General features: G+C 36.4%; 1 protein-coding gene across 1 annotated transcript in view; it reads left to right on the top strand.

Moving 5' to 3' along the window:
* BBS9 (Bardet-Biedl syndrome 9) overlaps positions 1-21,219 on the top strand; it is a gene marked incomplete at both ends in the record, with an annotated part of 309,474 nt that overhangs the window by 170,001 nt on the left and 118,254 nt on the right. The window contains one exon of the mRNA XM_081996969.1: positions 18,712-18,822. Within this exon, the coding sequence (XP_081853095.1) occupies positions 18,712-18,822 (111 nt within the window). The remainder of the gene's footprint in view (positions 1-18,711; positions 18,823-21,219) is intronic.

The following is a 21,219-nucleotide window of genomic DNA, read 5'->3' on the forward strand; positions in this document are numbered from 1 at the left end:
GCTTAAAATGACAATCTTATAAGTTTAGCTAGAATTTTCTTGGGTTGTGAGTTTGGTGGGGTTTTTTGGGGTTTTTTTTGTTTGTTTGTTTTGTTTTTTTTCTACAATGAAAAACTACACTGTAATTAAGGAATAATTCCCCAAGGTTAACTACACCAATTTGAGAGAGAGCTCTTGGACTTCAGGGAACGTGTTATGCAGCAAGGTTCATCTGGCAATGCAGTGCGGTTTTCCCTGCCTCTGGGTTGTTGGATCTTGGAGGTGGACGTGGTTGGACAGGCTGGGTTTTAGAGAGCTTGGGGCACAGCCTGAGCCTCAGCAAGCATAGCTCGTACCCCTGCATGCCAACCTAAGATTGAAATAGTGGTGTATTAAGGTTATGGATGGTTGTCAATGAGGTGTAGAATCTCTCTCCATTTCTCTTATATTTGCTTTGTTTTTTTGAGTGATCACCTCCAGCTCAGATAGGACGCAGATCTGGCTGTGGTAAAGTTCCTCAGTAGCTACCTTGTGAATTGCTTCCCTGTGGTCTTGATGGCTTTTTCTTAAGGAGAAAAAAGGTGACATCTTCCTGAATCCAAATGCCTGACATTGTTACAAAGTTGTGCATCATCAGTATTGAACTTTCAGGGTTTTTTTTCTTAATTTTTAAAGAACAGGAGCATTTTGGAAGACCAGTTGTGTTTATGACTGTTCCACTTCTTGTGAGCAGTCAGCTGTTGGTCTACTCATGAAACTGGTATAGATCAGCTAGTATCCATACAGTAAGTGAAGGTCCATAAACTCTTTTTTCTCTTGTCCCATGTTTATTCAGATTCACCCATCTCTAACACTTTGATCTGGTATTTGAGCTGGAAAATGTAATGAAATCAAACATGAGGTGCTTCATGACACTGAGAGATTTGAAAATTCTTTAGAATAGTTCTTCTTCCTAATTTTGTCACTGGCTGAACGACAGTGGTGATAAGGGGGCAAGCAAAAGTGAAAAGCTACATAAATTTGAATCCCAAAGGTTGTGTTTTGATTCAGTTACACTTTGAGGCAAAGATTTAGTTCACACTCTGCTAATTAGAATGTTGCTAAAGCACTAATAAAAAAAAAATTTGTAGTTAACTAAATAATGCTGAAGCACTTTCTTGTAGGATTTGTAAAAGCCTTCAGCAAACAGGTAAAAAATGCAGGCTTGATGAATTTCATGTGATTAACGTGGTAGGCTGCATATCTTTTGGGTGTTTGCCGTGTATTACAAGTGCAAGGGTGCATTGCCAATAGCTTTCTGTCTTTTGATGAAAGATGCGCTTTATTAATTCTGACCTTAACCAAAGCCTGACTTACTCCACTTGAAGAAAACTAGTTAACTGTAAATTAAAAGATGTCACCAAAAGGAGTATTACTTCAAAGTTGGGATATGATTAGGGGGATGATCCACTGTATTAATTGAGTTTCAATTTTAATGACCTACTGTCTTCTATGTAACAATAAGCAGCTGTGTCACACTGTGTGTTTCAAAGAACATTTACTCATCCTTTAAATTTACTACTAGACATCAAAGAGAAGGTCTGATGTATATGGATGATGAAGGATGCCTCAATTCAAATGGATGACTGAACAGAAATAGTGCAACTAGAGGGTAATAAATATTACGAACAACCTTTTTAAATATAAGTTATGTGGTGCTGAACTATATTAACTTTTATAGCTGCACTAAGAAATCTTTCACGATTATCTTAACTGTATCAGAGTACTGATAAGCATGTGTTTCTTCTAACACTTTTTTTCAAATAAACTTTTCAGCCAAAACTGAGGATTTTTAAAGTAAAAATAATTGCTGGTGACATTCTTGAAAGAAGCTTAGAAGTAAATGGGTACTTGAATTATGTATAGGAATTTGTGGAGGACATTTCAGAATAAAGTTGGGTAAATGATCAGACTGTTTCCTTCCAATCTTAAAATCTATTTAAGTAAGTATGAATTAGTAATTATTTGTTTTTATCTTCTTTAAAATGGAGAGTGTTTCTTGTAACCAGAGTAGTCATTAGGGGTATTAGGTGGTTGTTCAGGGATACTTAAATGAAGTTATAAACTGATGTTCTCATTTGAATGAGGTCATTGATACAGCAGGCAATAATGTGACAGGACTTATGCAGGAGATTAAAGCTAGTGGAATAGATTTTGTTAGATATCCTGGGTCTGATTATGTTCTACCATAAGTTGTTGAGAAGGAGGAAATTCTATGGAGTAACATAATGTAGAATCCAGCAGATATGATGAGGTGATAAGAGGTCAAGATCTAGCAAGGGCCATACCCCATGTAATAGATGGGATTTTCCTATGCTTCTGTGATTCTATCCTAAAAGTCCTTCTGAAAGTAAGACATGTTCTTACGATGCTTGTGGCAGTAAACAACTGCCATGTTTCCCTACAAAAGCACTGTATTGGCAGAATTAATGCTTTGCAATGCTTCCCCAGTCTGAGGAGAACAAATTAACCGGTTCTGCTTTATTATTTGATTTAATTAGTTATCAAGGGGAAACTGCTTGTTATAGGATCTTAAAACAGATTTCTCAAATATTTCCAAGTAAAACGTACTGGTATCTATGTCAAAAGAGAGCCTTTATTTTTGGTCGTCTTTGCACCGTGTTAAGAACAGAGGTTTGTTCTAGTTTAGTGTAAAATTGATTCTCATGTGGAGAACTTGATTCTCTCTGGCTATTGAATTGCATATACATGTGATCATTTTGGTTAGTGTAGTTACAGTGTAGATTGTAAACACTCTGAAGAAGTATAAGAGGTGTTCAGTTGTACTATTTGTGGTTAGTCTACTCTGAATCTGGGTCCATGCTATGTGAAAGATACTACTCCAAGTGTGTACTTTGTGATTCACTGAAAAATCGGAAACTTTCTGCATCACAACACTTTCAAACCAAGAAAGCACTTCAGTTCAAGGTTCAAACCATTCCTTTTTAATGCAGGTATGCCACTTCAGCAGTGATGAACATCAGTGGTTGGTAACATGGTGAGGGAGTGATAATTACTCATTTGCAGACCAATGGTAAGGTTATGCTAAGGAGAGCTTTGGTACATCTAGCTCTTTGCTGAGATGAAAGAAAAATCTTTGTTGTGGATACTGTTTCATTATGTTGTAATATTTTTGGCAAGTCAACAGTTTACCTTGGTAGAGTGAAAAAGGAATCTTTATAGAGGTATATACAATTAAGACTCGGCATGGTAGGTTGCATTGAGAAATTCTTGGCAGGACAGCAGTCTGGTCCTTCTGAACAGTGAAATAATAGTTTTGATCAACAAGATAAGGGTGAAATCCTGGCCCCATTGAAGTTACTGGGAGTTTTGCCATTGACTTAACTTAGTCAGGATTTCTCCTGTTTACTTGGCAGGACTGTATGTTACTGTTTTACTGGTATTCACCTAGTGGTTGGTAACCTGGCTTAGCAGAACACATGGGAGCAAACTCTGAAACAGACTTCTTTTAAAAGTACCTTCAGAGATTGATTTCACTTCCGGTGGGTCTTCCTTCAGTGTTTGGACAAAAAGGAAGGCATAGATGATGGCTTTTAGCTCATTGCAGATTTGGTGTTAGTAGAAAGGAAAACACAAACACACAATTATGTTCTGGGAGGGGAAAAAAAAAAATTAGAGGACTGTAAAAGCCTCAGTTTTTCCTGTAATTTGGTGCAAAGCTAGCAGTGCTATCCCCTTGTCTTCATGACAAGTACAAAAATAAAAGTATAAAGAAAATATGAAAATTAGATTGATTAATTTCTATTAATTCCTATTGATCACCAAGTAGGAAACACTCAGTGTGTATTATTATCCATACCAAACCCTTTGTAAAGGCTGACTTTAGCAATTGCTACAAAATGTGAACTTGAAATACTATATTTCCCCTAGTATTTTTTTTTTTGTTGGTTGAAATCTTCAAATGAGGAGAAGCTCAAGGATCTCTTGGGAAGGACAGGAAATACAAAGAATTTGAATATACCTTGTCAATTAAATTATAATTGTACATTGCATTTGATGCAACTCAAATACAAATAATCTAATGATACGTTACTGCTTACACCGCAGGCTGCAACAGAGAAGGCCTGATGTGTAATTGATGCTTGACAAATTCAGCCATTTAGCTGGTGCACAAAAAAAATACCACAAGTGTTAGAGAGTTCACAGGATAAAATGAACAGTCTGCTATAAGTAGCATTTCATGTTAGAGAAAGTGCAGATGCTGCTGCAAGATGTATTATATTTCCATAATCAGTGATAGATAACAAGAATTGTTTAACAATCCATATCCTTATGTGTGCACTTAAGCTATGGGCAGATCAATAAAAAAGCATTAAGCCTGGTGCCAGCTGAAGATATTATACCTGCAGGCTATTTGACAACAGAAACTAAATCTGGATTTCAGTAACTCTATTTAGGCAAATCATTATCTAGACAATATCTTTTCCAATTTCTCTGTTAGTTCTGGGTCGTTTGGAAAGGAAAAGTCTATACTCAGTCAATGGAGTTTCTTATTTACCATTTCTAACTATTTTTCTATATATGAAGGAAGTATAGCTAGTGTTTTAATGTAAATGTTGTAGTGCTTCATAATAATAATAATTTAACCACTTTAAATATAACAAAGTTTTTCCTGTGTCTGTGAAATGATGGTTAGGTATACATAGAAGAAAACTAGATGTGCATGTGTTGAAATGACTGCTCAATTAAAATAAGCTTTCTCAAGCCTTTAAAATCCTATAATGTCATGTACTCATAGAGTGTTAAGGGATGTGTTGCATTCTAGATACTGGTCTGATTTCATAAATTTTACATGAGGAGGAAAGTACATTGACCTGTAGGGAACTGTTTGTTGAATATGAAATCATGAACAAAATTTGAAGGTTCAGAACAGGTCAGAGTTAAAAACCTTTTGGTTTTCAGGATCAGAGAGGACACTGAATCCTGAGTGTGAACTCTTTCACTTTCAAGACAGGCTACTATTGCTCTGCTTTACTTGGTATTGTAGACATGACCAAATTAAAGCAAAGGGGCAGGGAACACTTTTTTACCAATTAAATATATTCTTGGCCTTTTGTCATTCTGTGTATGAAGTCACTAAGCTGATTTTATGGGGGGAAACCTAGACAACTTACAGTGTGTTTCAGTCATTTTGAGTAGGCAAAAGAATCAGAATGCCATAGACATTCAGTGAGATTGTCTTCCTCTAAAGAATTTGTTGTATAGCCAGATTTTAATGCAACAAAATGAAACAGCATGATGTTTACATGGTGGGGTTTTTGGTTGGGGGGGTTTTTTATAGAAATTGTCTCGCATCAAGTTATTTCTCTTGATGAAAGAATTTAGATCTTACTGAGGTAAGGATGAATTTTGGTGCTGTCAGAGAAAAAGTTGATACCAAATGAGACAAAAAAAACCCACCAGTCAAAAAATGTGGTTCTTTTTTTCATATGAAATATATCTGCTATCTCAAGGTATAAAGAGGATAATATTTGGTAATGTTTGTAGTCAATTTGGCTCTAAAATATTTAGAATAACTTTAAATATTGTGGGGACTAAGAAATTGCTCATGCTGTATTAAACTTCTGTTAAAACACACTATCAAAAGAAGTTAATATAAAAGATCATAGGTTTGATGGTAGCAAGCTAGTTAGATGATCTTTGGTTTGCCACTCAGATACAGGTACTCAGACTTAAGTTAGTTTCTTTCAAGTGCTGTACAAGTAGAGAAGAAAAGTATACATTATAAGTTAGTGTTGTGGCTAGAGGGTTTAAAGAAAGAAAAGGTGGAATTTAAAAAGAACCAGAAAAGGAGGAGTGACACTGAAGTATAGGAGCAGCAGCAGCCAGGGCGCTATTTTAATCAATAGCTTCACAGGGAAAAGTCCACCACATAATTTAAAGCATATCCACATTTGCAAAAACCTAGCTTCATTTGAGAATTATTTTAGACAGGAAAAGCCAATTTCAAATAAAGTTTAACTTGACCTTCCAAACCCATTGGTGTTTATAGCCTAGAATTAGGGATTCTAGCATGTTCTTTTTCATCTAGTTCTGTAACATGGTGTACTGGGTTTGCACAGCAAGGTTTTGGTAGCGGGGGTGCTACAGGGGTGGCTTCTGTGAAAAGCTGCTAGAAACTTCCCCCATTTCCAATAGAGCCAATGCCAGCTGGCTCCAAGGTGGACCTGCTGCTGGCCAAGGCCAAGCCCATCAGTGATGATGGTAGTGCCTCTGGGGTAACAGAATTAAGAAGGGGGGAACCACCTGTGGAATCGCAGCTGGGAGAGAGCAGTGAAGAGGTGAGAGAAACACCTCTGCAGACACCCAGGTCAGTGCAGAAGGAGGGGCAGGAGGGGCTCCAGGTGCTGAAGCAGTCATTCCCCTGCAGCCTCTGGTGAAGACCATGGTGAGGCAGGCTGTCCCCCTGCAGTCCATGGAGCTCCGTGATGGAGCAGATCTCCACCTGCAGCCGGTGGAGGACCCCATGCTGGGGATGCCCACAGGAGGCTGTGACCCCATGGGAAGCTCATGCTGGAGCAAGCTCCAGTGGTCCTGGCAGGACCTGTGGAGAGAGGAGCCCATGCTGGAGCAGGTTTGCTGGCAGCACCCCCCAGTCTGTTCTTGAAGGACTGCATCCTGTGGAAGGGACCCAGGCTGGAGCAGTTTATGAAGAACTGCAGCCTGTGGGAAGGACCCATGTTGGAGAAGTTTGTGGAAGACTGTCTTGAGTGGGAGGGACCCCACACTGGAGCAGGGGAAGAGTGTGAGGAGGAAGGAGTGACAGAGATAACATGTGATGAACTGACCCTAACCCCCATTCCCCTGTGCTGCACGGGGGGAGGAGGTAGAAAAAATCAGGAGTGAAAATTGAGCCCAAGAGGAAGGGAGTGTGTGTAGAAGGTGTTTTAAGATTTCGTTTTATTTCTCATTACTGTACTCTGATTTGATTGGCAGGAAATTAAATTAATTTCTCCAAGTGGAGTCTGTTTTGCCTGTGTCGGTAATTGCTGACTGATCTCTCTCTGTCCTTATCTTGACCCAGGAACCTTTTATTATATTTTCTTCTCCCCTGTCCAGCTGAGGAGGGGAAGTGACAGAGTGGCTTTGGTGGGCATCTGGGGTTAACCCACCACACATGGGTGTAATGTTATTCAGAGTAGTTACAAAAACTAAAACAAAAATACTACAAAAACATTTTTTAGACCTTGGGAAATTCTTTATTACAGTTTGAAGCTCTAATTACTGAGTGGATTGTTTATGGCCTTCATAAACAAGCCTAGCTTGTTGCTGAAAAACCTCTATATTGATCAATCTGTCACTTAATTGTCATTAAATTCTCCTTGGGAAAAAATCCTAAAGATTAATCTCACTAAAAATGAGAAAGTTGTACTATTTAGGAAGTCTAAAATGTTCAGCCTCACAATTAAGGAAAGGTTGATCTTTCCATACTGCGTTGTAGGGAAAATGGCATATTTGAGGCAAATAGAGGATGGGATGTTTTGTTAATCAAATACAGAAAGTCTTCAGAGATTCTATAGGGTAGATACTGTAGGAAGTAAATAATAAATTCATATTGTGTGACAAAGTCTGTCTTTAAGTGACTGGTTCTTATGTATAAGATCTCATTTGTGATTTCCATTGTGGATCATGGGGAGAACATTGAAACTGAGACCCAGTCAGGTTGCTGTTTTTTCTTGTGCATAAAGTGCTGTGTTATGAAGCATGAGTATCTTAGATAAGATTATTGACAAGAAGAGATTTTCAATTACACTTAAAGGTCAGAACACAGTGGTACACAACAAGCCTGTGATTTTGTCCCCTAAGATAAATGAGAAGAAAACATGTAAGATACAATGTGTTGTAGTTATTGCAGAAGTAGAAGTCCTGCACTTATGTGGAACGGAGTGCCTCCTCCTCTGTATATGCTTGTGTTGCGTTACTGGAGTTATCTTCGACCTCTTTTCATGTTTAAGAATGGAGACTTGTTAAAGGAAGGTTTAGATAGGACCTCATGCTTCTTGAAGTTGCCTGACGATAGTAGGAAAGGAAGAGGAGGGAATTCAGAACACTGGGAATTTGTGTGACATCTAACATGGTAAAAAGTTTTTCTTTGTCAAATACTGGAACAGGTTGCCCAAAGAGGTGGTGGAATCTCTCTTTTGGGGATACTTGAAACTCCTTTTATTAAGTCCCAGAGCAACCTGATCTAGCTGGTCCTGCTCTGATTAGGAGGTTGGATTAAGTGACCTCCAAAGGTCCCATGCCACAAATTATTTCATGATTTGTTCATTTTACTGTTGTGTTTTCAACTATGTGAGTTTCTAGATCTGATGTATCACACAACTTCAGGTGTACCTTTGTGCCAGCACAGAGGAGATAATGGGGACCAAAAACCAAGATGATAGAATGAACTTCTTACTTTATTGAAGGCTCACATAACTGGCTTAAAATAGTTATAAAGCTGCAACTTAAGATTCAGTTTTATCACTAGAGGAGAAAGAAATATTTTTACTTTTAAAAAAGAGGTATGCAGGCATGGAACAACAATCTACAAATCAGTAAAAAGTAGCTTTAAACTTGTTTCCTCTTTTTTTGATTGGTGTGATTGTGCAAATCAGTCTGTAAACAGTCTGTAAAATTCTGTCACTTCATTCTTCTCTCCAGTTTCAGGTTATTTATCTAATACTTTTAGTTGTATGTTGAGTGGCATGTTTGATCCTTTAGTCTTTAGACTGCTTTGTATAGCTTCCTTGCAGATGAGGTAGAGTTTCATAAATAATGTTTTATTTAAACAATACATTACAAGATTTATGTTTAATTTGACATAAACTTTCTTTAGCATGTACTAATGTTGTACAAAACTAAGAAAAATATGATCTGGAGTGGAAAGGAAGTAGGGGCTGCCCTTGTCATTCAACTTTCACTTTGTACTTTAACAGATTTCAGGTTATCCAGTCACAGTTAAAAAATATTTTTTTTTTAAATGAGTAACCCCTTGTTCCAGTCGTGCTACAAGATGATCCTTAAAAACTAGACAGTTGGTTGAGAGAATTAAATAAGTATAAGGCGTAAAAGTAGCTGACTGAGAGCATCTCTGTATTCTACTTCCTCTGCCACTTTATTTATCATCTTGGACAGTAGCAGCAATGTCAGCTTTTAAATAAGGTGAAACAGAACAGTTAATCCTGTGCCTTCCCATATAAAAAGCCACTTTGTTTCAGACATAGCATTTTATTATAAAAACAGACCTTGCTTTTTACCAAAAAGAAGCAGTTTGAATTTGAACACAGTTCTCCCTAAATACCCATTATCTTCTAGTGGATGTAATTCATTTGATGACATTAGCCAGACTGAGTCTCTTCCTCCTTTCTGAAAAGTTCAGTGCCAAGGTTCTCCTGAGTTGTTTGAGGGTTTTGGGAGCGTGGTTTCTCATATCTTCAGATACCTTGTGTTTGATAGAAAGGTACCTGGCAGTTTTGTAAAGTCGGTTCTCTTTAAGGTTTATCACATGAAGCACATCAATCTCCTGGCTACTTTTGAACATATTTGCAGAAGATACTATACGAAATGTTTGCTTCTATGAATTAAGTCCTTCATTCTTCAAGAAGGAAGGTCCAAAGTAACCCCAGTAATGGAACATCACTTTTATGTTTATCATTTTCATAACATTTGAATGCTATTGACATTAGCAAAATGGCATTATTTACACAGATAGAGGTGTGGTAGTAGTGAAATGAAATTCCATATGGTTTGTAGAGTAAAATTTGCTGAATAGGAAGTTTTTCTAAACAAAGGAAAAAATTCTGTCTGCAGGATAAGGTGTAATTTTAAAGTATTATGTACTGATTGTAATGATAGGCAGATTTCCTTCAAATAAAGTACATTAATTGAATGACATTATGATACTAAATGGAGCCGAAGTTGCCTTTTTTTATCCCTCCTAAAATCAGTCCCAGAGATTTTAAGGTTGTGAAAGGTTGAGCTAACACAAGATAATACTTGGATTTATTTTGTCAGTGGAATGTATAGTAAATAAAGTATTAAATAAGATTAAAGTAAGTATAAGTAAAGTATGTTTCTTATTGCAGTATTGGAGCAAAGATAGGTGGTTATCATTTGATTTGTTCTTAGCACCTAGTACAATTAATAAAATTTATACTTGGTCATTAAAAGTGACTTGTTTTAGACTTAAAAAATACAATGTTACTCAGGTTTTACATGTTATGGGCAAATCTGATATTTGGGTACAACTGAGAAAGTAGACATTTACAGTACGTGAAAACAATGTGCTATCTGATACAATCAACAGAAAAGCAAGTATTTTCAGCAAAGGTTGCATTTCAGTTATAGAAGGGATCTTCTGCGTTATCAAAAAGAGAATTCTCTTTCTCTCTTACGAATACTTTGATTTCCTAGACTTCTAGTGCCCGGAGGATCTATATGCTGTTTATCTTGGAAAGGCACCAGGTTTATTGGATTTATTTCAATAATGTTAAAAGAGGATGCTTGTATCCATGTTTATTTCATCACTTGAGCTGCTTATTTCAAAGTAGGATCTGGAGATACGGAAGAACAGAGGCTAGTTCATTACACTCTTAAGAATACAATGTCTGATTACTTGTATTAAACTTCACCACTTGGCATTTTATATTTTATTAGTCCAGTGTCTCTCCAAATGTCTCTCCAAATGTAAATTTAGTGAGCTTGCTTGACAAATACTTTTGGGAACAAGAATTGTCAGAACCAGAGTTTTTAAATGTTTACAATACCACTGCTGTTTTTTAATGAAATATTTTGATTAATACTTTGGTCCCAGAATGTTTACATTTCTTATTGTTCATTATGAACTGATGGTTTACTTCCTACAGCAGGTTAAAGTAGCCAGGTAACCTATTTTTTGTAGTGTCTCATGTTCACTTTGAATGCTGTGAAAATATTGTTACATAGAGAATAGTATTTCATGTCCTAATGATTAGATAACAGATAATTTCAGAGTACTAATAGATAAACCTATATCTGTTTTGTCCTGATTCCCTATATGTTCTATTTAGAGGGGGAAATGAAGAAACGAAATTCCTGCTTCAGAAACTCCATCTCTGTGTTAGAATAAAGTAATTTAGACCCACTCATAAATACAATTTTTTACCTCTACACTTTCTGTTCAGAGGTTGTTCAAAGCCCTTGGTCTCTTGGCAGTTAGAAACCTAATTTTAAGGCTTTATGATCAATTCCTTCTTGTTCTAAGAGTGTCTTTTATTTTGCCAGACAGTAAGGATTTCTGGCCTAATTGCATTATTGGCAAAGATCAGTCTGTTCCTTTTTTAGCCCTCTTAGCTAAGCAAGACTGGTCATCTGCTCATATGTCAATAAGGTAAATGATTTCTATATGATCTTAGTAACCTTCATCTGAATTTTTCCAGATTAATTTTATCTGTCACAAACCTGGTAACAAGAATCAAACACAGTATTCTTTTTATTCAATTACCACTGTCTTGTTCAATATTATTATTGCTTTCTTGATTCTTACTTGGAACATTGTCAGATGGATTTCAGAATTGCATTCACTTTTTTGCTGGTCATCACACTGGAGCCTTTTTCTTTTATCATCCTCTGATTATTTCTGTGGGTTTTGCATCTTTTTTTGTTTCCATAACACTGCCATTTCTGATAATATTAATTCCTCTCGCAATATTAAAGCAACTGCAGTCGCTATTGAAATCTGATATTGGTATTCTGTAGCTAAAATTTGACATTTTGTGTATTAAACTACTTTATGATCCTTTTCCAAATTGACCAGTTCTGTATACTACTCTTTCAGTAGCCAATCACAACAGTGCTATGATGTATTACTCTACCACTTCAATTTTGCCTTTCTGAGCAACGTTATCCTTCAGTACCTACATTTGAATCCAGGTTACTAGTCCACTGTCTTTTGTTACCGGGTGTATCTGATATTGCATCTGATGTCAGTACTTTTTGTTCCTGTATTCTCTTGCCCCAAATCATGCGTGAGTGTACATCTCAAATGCTTTTTCTTTGACTTCACTCAGGTTTTGATCTGGATTAGGAATAAGACCCTCATTAACTGCTTCTGTCTGACTGCTCTTCCATCAAGGCTGTCTCAAACATCTAAAAGACCCTGCATAACAAGGTCTCATGCAGCAAACTGCATTATCTTTTATTTCATGTTCACAGCTGGGACAAAAATCCCATTTTCACTCACCTGCATTACTGAGCTTCCTCTTGTTGTTAAGAGCTTGTAAACAGAGGTTTGCTTAGGTCAATGTGCTTCAGTCTCCTTGAAGGTAAATAGTTGTCTGTCCCTCTGAACTACTCAAAGATTACTCACCTTGAAAGTCTCGCAATACGGTTGTGTGACAAAACACTTTTATAACTCATAGGCTACAAAACTGCAAACCATGCCACAAAGATTTACTATCTCTTCAACTTCAGATGGCAGGGAATGAAGACTTGCTCTTTCTTTACTAATCAGTCCAGAATTTGTGTGTGTATACATATACATACAAATATATAGTGTCTATATATGTGTCTGCATGCTTGCATCTTCAACTTGAAGAATGCTTCATATATGTGCTCCAGGAAAAGTGTGTTAAATGGGAATAGGAGCAAAACACTTCGCTAAACTTTTTAGAATGATGAATACCAGGAGGGTTTGGTATCAAGCTTACAACAGTCAATTTTAGCCTGTCTCCTTTCAATGTACACTGAAGAAAGGTTAGAGACTACATAAAGACAGTATTGTGAATGTTTTCTTGACAAGCATGCTCTGGAGATCCCAGCTGCTCTGAACATTGACTTTGAGGTGTTCTCTTGGGGTGTATTGGCAGATAGAAGCCAGAACTGACAGTAGAAATTCATTTGAATACACTTTTAGAAAAAACTATTAGGAAACTGTTTATCAAAGGGAGCATTACCTATTTAAGTTTTTGATGTAAATTAGTAAAAAAGTATAAATGTCTAGTAGCCTCCTTACCACAGTGTGTTAATGAAACAATGCAATAAATACAAGCTCTACAGAATTGGAAGGATGGCTTACTGAAAACAAAATATTTGGTATAAAATCTTTATATATTTCTCATATATATTCTAATACGTATATATGTACATTTATGTGAACAGAATGAATTTATATATGTAAAACAAAGCTAATAATGACAAAACCTTTGCATATTCCTCTTGATCCCCAAAAGGGTAGCATGAAATTGAGTTTATTACTGAATGAAGCATGTTGGTTGACAACAGTAGATTCTATAACTTATGCTACTGCTATATTTAAGCATTTTGAAATAAAACCTTTTCTGGTTATGCTAAATGAAAGCTGCAATAAGTGGTACACTGAATATGGGGAAGAGGATGTGAGACCCAGTGAACAAAAAACACCAGGTGTTATGTGAGACAGTGTATTCTGAAAAATACAATGATTTTTATGATCATTGTATTTGTCAAGAGTTGATGCTCCTCTTGATCAGCTTATAACAAGAACTTTTCTTTTTTAATGCTGTTACATAAAGGCAGGTGGAAGTCCTCCAAGCACTACAAAACTCAGTAACAATTATCTCTCCAAACACATATCAGAACACAGAGCATGCTTTTCAGCCAGTCTGTGCTCATCAGGTGAAGAGGTGGTTGGATGGAACAGTACACTTATATGGTCAAAGCACAACTGTCATCATTCATCCTTTGTTCATAGTGAGTAACAAATGACTTTTGGTAGATACTGAATGACATTATGTAGTTTAATGTTGTTGCATTCTCAGTCCCGCGTTAGCAAGGGTACTACTGAATGTTGATTTTGATTGTGTTCTTGGCTGAATGTCCAATAATGCTTCTTTAATGAAAACAGCTGTTAGGTTTGTTCTTAGCAATGTGTTTCCCAATGCCATTCGTATGACTTGCATACCACATGCACTGAACCTCATCCTGGAAGAATGGCCAAGACAATTTGACAGTTTAAACAGCATAGTTGCTCCCATAAAGAGTTTATACTGCCAAAGTACCCTGAACTTCTTAAGTCAAGATTTTATGAATTCAGATGTGTTCAAAATATTTGAATGGACTGCAAACTCAAACAGAAGCCACACAATTGATGCTAATTATCTCTGCATAGTTCTCGATGCAAGCAGTGGCAACTTATTATAGGACAAACTATGGAATTTATGAACTGGAAGTTTTGTTAAGAAACAGTTCAGTAAAGAGTAAAGCAGGACAACAGTCTGGTATGTCTCTGTGTACTCACATTGAAAATATGTTTTGGTGATCTTCAGTGACCTTGGACTGTGTGTGCATTTGGTATGATTTTTTCATTACTTTATTATTGTAATGGAATGTAATACAGAAGTATTTTCCATCATTTCATTTAATTTGTTTATATCAAATTAGGCACAAAACAGTGGAATTTTGTAACTGCACGATTGTAGCCCCACTGTTAGGCTTAAGTGCTACATTCAGAAATCTATAACTAATTAATTAACAACTTTACATTTTGCTAGTGAATATCTGAACTAAACCTGGACTGTTTTCTACTGCGGATTGTAATAGTGTTCATTATCAGACACCCATTTAGAAAAAAATCATTGTCCCTGCTCACTGCAGGGTGGTTGGACAAGATGACCTTTAAAGGTCCCTTCCAACCCAAAGATTCTATGATTCTAGAAAGCAGCAATAGCACTACCTATGTACAAAGCCTGCATGGAGTATTTGCTTCAACAGGCAAGTTAATTTCAGAGGAAAATGGAAACTTTATGCATAGTTTAGATTGTGATTGAGTGGAAGAGAAAGAGGAAACCCAAACAGTTTTTCCCTCAAAGTGCCTTTTCATTTTTTGGATGTATACTACTTTTGTTTTCCTGTTTTTCAACTTCTAAAGCCATGCTAAAACGTGTAAAAACATGGTGATAGGAACCTGTAGGAAAACTGTCAGTACTTAGTTTTTGTTCAATATGTATTGTATGTTTATGTTTCCTTTGGGTGTGGGTGTCTTTTTCCAACTTAAGAACCAAATGTGTTACAAAAACAGATGTAGTGAAAATAAACAAAAGAAATCTCATTTCCTTTGGTGAACAAAGTTCACAATTAGTTTGACTGTAATTTTATGCATGTTGTACCCTATCAAACAGTTTTGCTGACCAAAGCTTGCTTTGTTGGATTTATCACAACTGATAAAAGATCTGTGATGTCAGACAAGAATTTAGCTATACAGAAAAGGGGGAAAGAGTGGGTCAAATGTAATAACATATTCTAGATGTTATTCCTGCCAACAATTAATGGGGAAATTCATTTTATGAAGCACTGTTTACAGACTGACATCTGGAGAACTTTGCAACTTGGATCGTTTCCAGTATGCAGATTTATGTACTACTATTCCTGCCTCTCTTTACTCCCTTTTTCCTTAAATATTTCACTTTTCTGATTCATACCATTAACTTAATTGTGAATGAATGTGAATTATTCTTCTGCTGTAATTTCTTTTAGGATTCCAGGTGCACAGAAATTTTAAATGCTTGCTGAAATGGACATTCAGTGGATACTTTTTGAAATGTATACAGTCATACAGGAATTCAAAGAGGTTTTTTATTTACAGTAGAAGTTCTGTTAGTTTCTGACCAGAGAAGTCAGAGTAGATACCCTCAGTAGAACCCCTGCAGTATGAAATTAAACAGTTGAGAGTCCTAGCAGGAAAGGTTCTTTTTTTCAGATAGTTGTTCTTCTGAGTCGTAAAATGTTTTTGAATCGCAAAATCTTGCTCTACTGTGGTTTAAATATTATATTCAGTGGCGTATATTTGTGCCTTACCCAGTTTCTTTTTTAGTCTACTGAAAGTTTGCCATTTACTTTGAAGGTTTCATTTTTTTCACTGTGACAACTGTCTTCGTTGGTCTCCACTCCTTTCTTCCTGTGGTGAATCATAGCATGTTGTCAAGGTATCCATTGTTATCTTCAGAAAGGGTACGTGTGCCTGTTGGAGCAAGAGAACAGAATTTGCCATTGGTTCCGTTGGAAGAAGCAGGTACCACTTAAAGTGGTGCAGATTGATGTGTAGACAAGAGTCTAGTCATCCTACCTAGCCCTAGGTATCTCAGCAAATTCTAGTAGTTCCTTAAGTTAGAAGGTAATACTCATTTTAGAAGAGTAGCATGGAAGTGTCGGGGCACAAAGACCTTGCTCATGTAAGCCTCATTGCCTCAAAAGAGTAAAAATATCACTATTATGTTGCGTTCTTGTCTGGTTATTCATTTAAATAATTATTGGCACAGGAGTCCTGGTGAAATGCTGCCCCACTGAGAAGAGTGCTCTTAGCACATGGAATGCCTTTATGGAACAATAGTATTTAAAAAACAGTTCATAGGGAACAGTTACTAGTATCCTTGCAGAAGTAAGAAATAATTACTACTTTTAAATTGATGCTGATACTATTGCTCTGTGTATTTTGTTTACATTTCAGTGCTCACTATTCTCTGTCAAGAAAATCAATTTATGGAAGAAGTGAATTTTGCTTTTAATTTTAATAACTTCTGATAGTACCAGATGACAAGTAAATCTTAACAAATCTCTTGCTTCAAAATCAAGAGCAGGAAGTCTTGCTTCCTTTCAGCAAGTAGTGTGTGGTACCTAAGGGCAAATAAACTTTTTCCGACTCTAATTCAGTTACTGTTAGTGTTGATGACTAATGAAATATTTTGGCATCAAAAGCCATCAATTCTTAAGGCTATGTAAGTTACTGAATTTCAGGTTTTAGAAAAGATGTTGTAAAAGTTCTTTTATTTCCATGTAGAAATTCAATAGATGCTAATTGACTTGTTGAGTTTTAACTCATGCCATTAGAAAATGTAATAAAACCTTCAAAAACGTATGATGCCATTCTTAATAATTCTTTTGTGCAAGAAACCTTAATTTTATATCCTGTATTTGCAGATTACTCTTTAATTGGGTAGATTTTATCTGAAGAATAAGAATGAAAAATATCTAAATTGACTTTTAAAGTAGTGGTTTCCATTTCATCAAATCCCATTGTTTACATTTTAGTCACAATTTGCAAATGGGAACAGAAGTATTAGTTTACTGATACTTATTTTCATTTAGGGTGTAGGTACATTTATATTTCATGCAATGTCGGACATTGCCCCAGTGTTACAGTATTTTAACATGAAGACATTTTTCTAATTTCCCATTTTCTCCTTCAGTTTCATAGCAGGTATCCTAAATATCTGAAGCTGTCATGGGTCATAAGTCTGCACACTGCTGACATGTTCACTCCTAGCCTTCCTAACCGAAAAAGTTTGGTTGCTCTAAATCAAACATAAAACCCATGATGCATCTTATACTTTCTGTCAGGGTGTCTGAAGTAAAGTAGTTTGTATCTTTCCTCTTCCTTAGGGACACAGGATGCTGTATCAGTTCTTCATCTGGTAGGAATGAGTGTTTTCACAGGATTCACCGGAGCTGCTGTGCTTTACCCTAGCTAGACAGCGTGGTACATTTCTGCAGGGCATCGTGCATTGCTTTGCCAGTGCTTCTGAAACTGCTGGGGAGACTGCAGCTTTCCTACTTGGGAATGAAACCTTATTTTTAACTGTTTTACTCAGTTTGTAAGCAGAGAATAGCCTGTGTTGCTGGAAAATGGATACACCAGTTATGGGGCCTGGAGTCAAAAGTTTCCTTTCAAAATAGAATAAACTCTGACATAAAGGTGAAAAGTCTGTGTGCTCCACTGGGAATTGATGCTCCTTTTATAAACATGTCCTTTCAGAACACGATAAGTACATGGATTTGTTTGCTTGCTAGTTGTGATCCTGAGAAGGCTATAGGAAAGAGATGCAGCTCAGTTGTGTACTATATTGTTGGCAATGCACTTATAATAAGGCCATGCTTTTGCTGTGCAATAGTGGCACATCCTCCAACATCCTGATCACAGATGTTTTGAAATAAATTTGCATCAACCTATTCCACTACAAGCTATTGCAACTATGTTCAGGTGATACTACTACTACTAGATTATACTCTCTCCATAATTTAAACATAAGCATTTAAACATATTTGAAGAGAAAGCTATAAGTCATTGTGTTCTCTAAAGAACTACTCAAAAAGCAATATTGCAAAATACGAAGAATCTATTATGCCATGCATCCTAAAACGACTTGAGTAAGGCATTGCCAGTACAGTGTGTTATGGACAGTGAAAGTGTCCCTGTGTTTCCATATCTGTAGCACTAAGTAATAAAAATACTGTATTTAGCCCATCCAAAAAATATCATTGTGTCATTCGCTGTGGCAAGCCAACTATCTTCATAAGGTTTGTTGACCTTGTTAAATTATTTCATTCGCACTTAATTACTTTTATTACAAAACTAGCTCCCAGTAATCTGATCTTTAACACAGATCACATTATTTCCATCTTTTATGTGGAACCAGTTTTACTTATTCTGTGGTCTTAATACATCCAAAGTTTTTTCAAACCAGCATAAGTAGTAGAGAGAAGTTGTTAAGGCATAATCAGCTTTCTAAACAATGGTGGTAGTTTTCTTTAAAAAACGTTTCTGTGAAGTGAAAATAAAGACTATTTCAGTTTTGTATGTTCGTGTCAGCTAATTTATCACCTCTTTTCCTTAATTATGCACTGGTGAATTTTTTTGTTACATAAACACCACACTAAGGTTCTTCCATTTTCTACTAGGTGGCTGTACTACAATCCCAGAGTCTGATTTAGAGGAAAGAACGGTTATACTGGGCTCCACAGCACCATTTCCCCATCATGGGCAGATTGCAAAGCAGAAATCCAAGCCTGGTAAGAAAAGGAAAATTACATTGTTTTACTTAGAGGTGTACAGCTCGTCTTTTCAGAATGCTCATGGATATATGGAACAGATGACATACATTTCAGGCTTTCTTAGCATAATTTTCAATTTTTTTTGCGATAATAGTGCAATGTGTAGGTTTTTGAGTTTATTCATCATCTTCTATCAAGAATAGTTAAACTGTAGAGATGAGTCTTGGAATTAACTGACTTCACAGTTGAAAGGTTTTGTGCTACATAATATTTGAATGAGATTCTCGGAGGTTTTATTCATGACCCCTTCCACAGAGGTAAAATGAAACTGAGGACATTTTAGTGTAATAAAGGCGCTTTTTTTCTGCATTATGGTGGTTAGACTTTGTGCCAGCTGATTAAAATATGGTCATTACTTGTCTTTTGTGGGGAGACTTCCTAGAATTTCAGAAAAATATTATTGGATATAATCAAATGAAATTATACTGGCCATAAAATGTGCCACATACAGTGATGACACATTTTCTGGAAAGACTTCATGCTGCCGGGAACTGTGATATAGTGTTAACATATTTTAAAAGCAGCACTGTAAAGTAGTGCATTGCAGTTTAATAAAGTGCCTGGTAAGCTCTCAGGCTTTGGCTGTAGCTATTTCCCATTTTGTTTACTAAGTCGTACCTTCACTCCATATTGTCTGATTTTTGTCCTGTAATATTTATTTTTAAATGTATTTGAATGTTGTTTGTAAATCAGATGTGTTAATTATAGGTGGGTGTTGAAGTTAAGAAGAGCACCTTAGAGGTCGCAACCAACAATAGTCAGAAATAGAGAAAGTCCTTATACATCTGCAAAAAAACAGTTAATTGTGTGCGTAAAATGCCTTCAGCTGCTTGTTTGCCCAGCTAACTGTTGCACAGACTGGTAGGGAGTTGGAATATATAGCTAATTGCAATAGCAGACTTTATATGAGCGAATTTTTAATAGTGTGCAGGAAGAAGGATGTCTAATGCAGCAATGTATAATAATGCCACAGTGTAACTTAAAACTCCAAAATGAATATCTGCGCACAAAAACAACCTGAAAAATCCACTGAAGGCCTAGAGCTCTGACTTTTCTAGAGTGCTAATTACTTGCAGCCCTCATGGACTTCAGGCCATAAGAAGAAGGGAAGCTGTCAAAGTTGACATAGGCATCTTTTAACCTTTGTCATCTGGATATATTAAGTACCCTCCTGGTAATGGAAAAGTATATTGTCTCTCTGATGTAGGATACAATCCTGATAAAATTCCAACTTCAGGCAACTAGACCAATAAATCAAGAACATATGACAGGCAATCCCTCTTTGTCTGATGCTCTGTTCTTCTGATCAAGCATGTATTTGTTCTTCAGTAGATAGTGTCCTGCTATGTTTAAATAACCTTATTGCTGAAGAGCCTATCATGAGAGCAAAAGTGTAGAAGTCTATTCATGAGATCCAGAAACAGCAGCATATGCTGGGGACCTGCATATGCTACTACAAGTCGTAGCCCATGCTAAAAATTGAGACTTACATCACATAGCTGACTGTTGTTGCTTTGTAACTATAAAAGGCAGAATGAAAACTTTGAAAGTTTTAAAAAAGTCTTTAGGTTTACAACCATGTGTTATACCAGTGCATTTAATTCATTCACAGTAAGAATTGACTACCATCTGCCAGTTAGTGCTGCAATATAGAGAGCATCTAGAATATCTGCCACTGAGCTGTCTGGAAATTCTAATTGCTACAAGTGTAAGAGCCAAGGGAGCTACTTAAACCATAAGGTAACACTAGGCATGAAATCACAGCACTGCAATGTTTTTCTGTACATGATATTTTTGGCCTGAGTTCTTGCTCAGGCACCAGAGACTGCAGCAAGACCATGGTGATTACAATGAGCCCTCACAGAATATTTGTTGTGTCTTATGTATCTTTTTTTATGAGATGGCATTTAATGTAACTGTGTCCAGTCAATAAGAGAAAAAAGGGATGAAGTAGAGTAAAAATTATTTTTCTTGATATATCTTCCTTTATTTCCTGAGGGAATTCAAGACAGGTTTTGATTTTAAGACGAGAGGCTTTTTCTTCTTTTAGGTGGCTTTTGTTATTCATATCTCTAGCTATAGAGCTAGTTGAATGACAGTGCAAAATTATACTGGCTTTAGAGAGGTTTTTGCATTTAGATAGTATTCTTCATTGGGCTGTATCAGCTGAACTGATATGCCATACCTAAGCTTCTTAATGTTCTGTACCAAAAAATTTCTGCAGTTTAATGATAGAGGTTTAAATAGATAAAAATAGATTGAAGCTACAACACTAAATAGCTCAAAACTGAAGAGAAAGAAAACAGGGTCTCTTCAGCTGTAGTTTAGTATGAACATGGGCACAATGGCTGATAT

This window comes from Phaethon aethereus (assembly GCF_964289735.1).
Source record: "Phaethon aethereus genome assembly, chromosome: 2".
NCBI lineage: Eukaryota > Metazoa > Chordata > Aves > Phaethontiformes > Phaethontidae > Phaethon > Phaethon aethereus.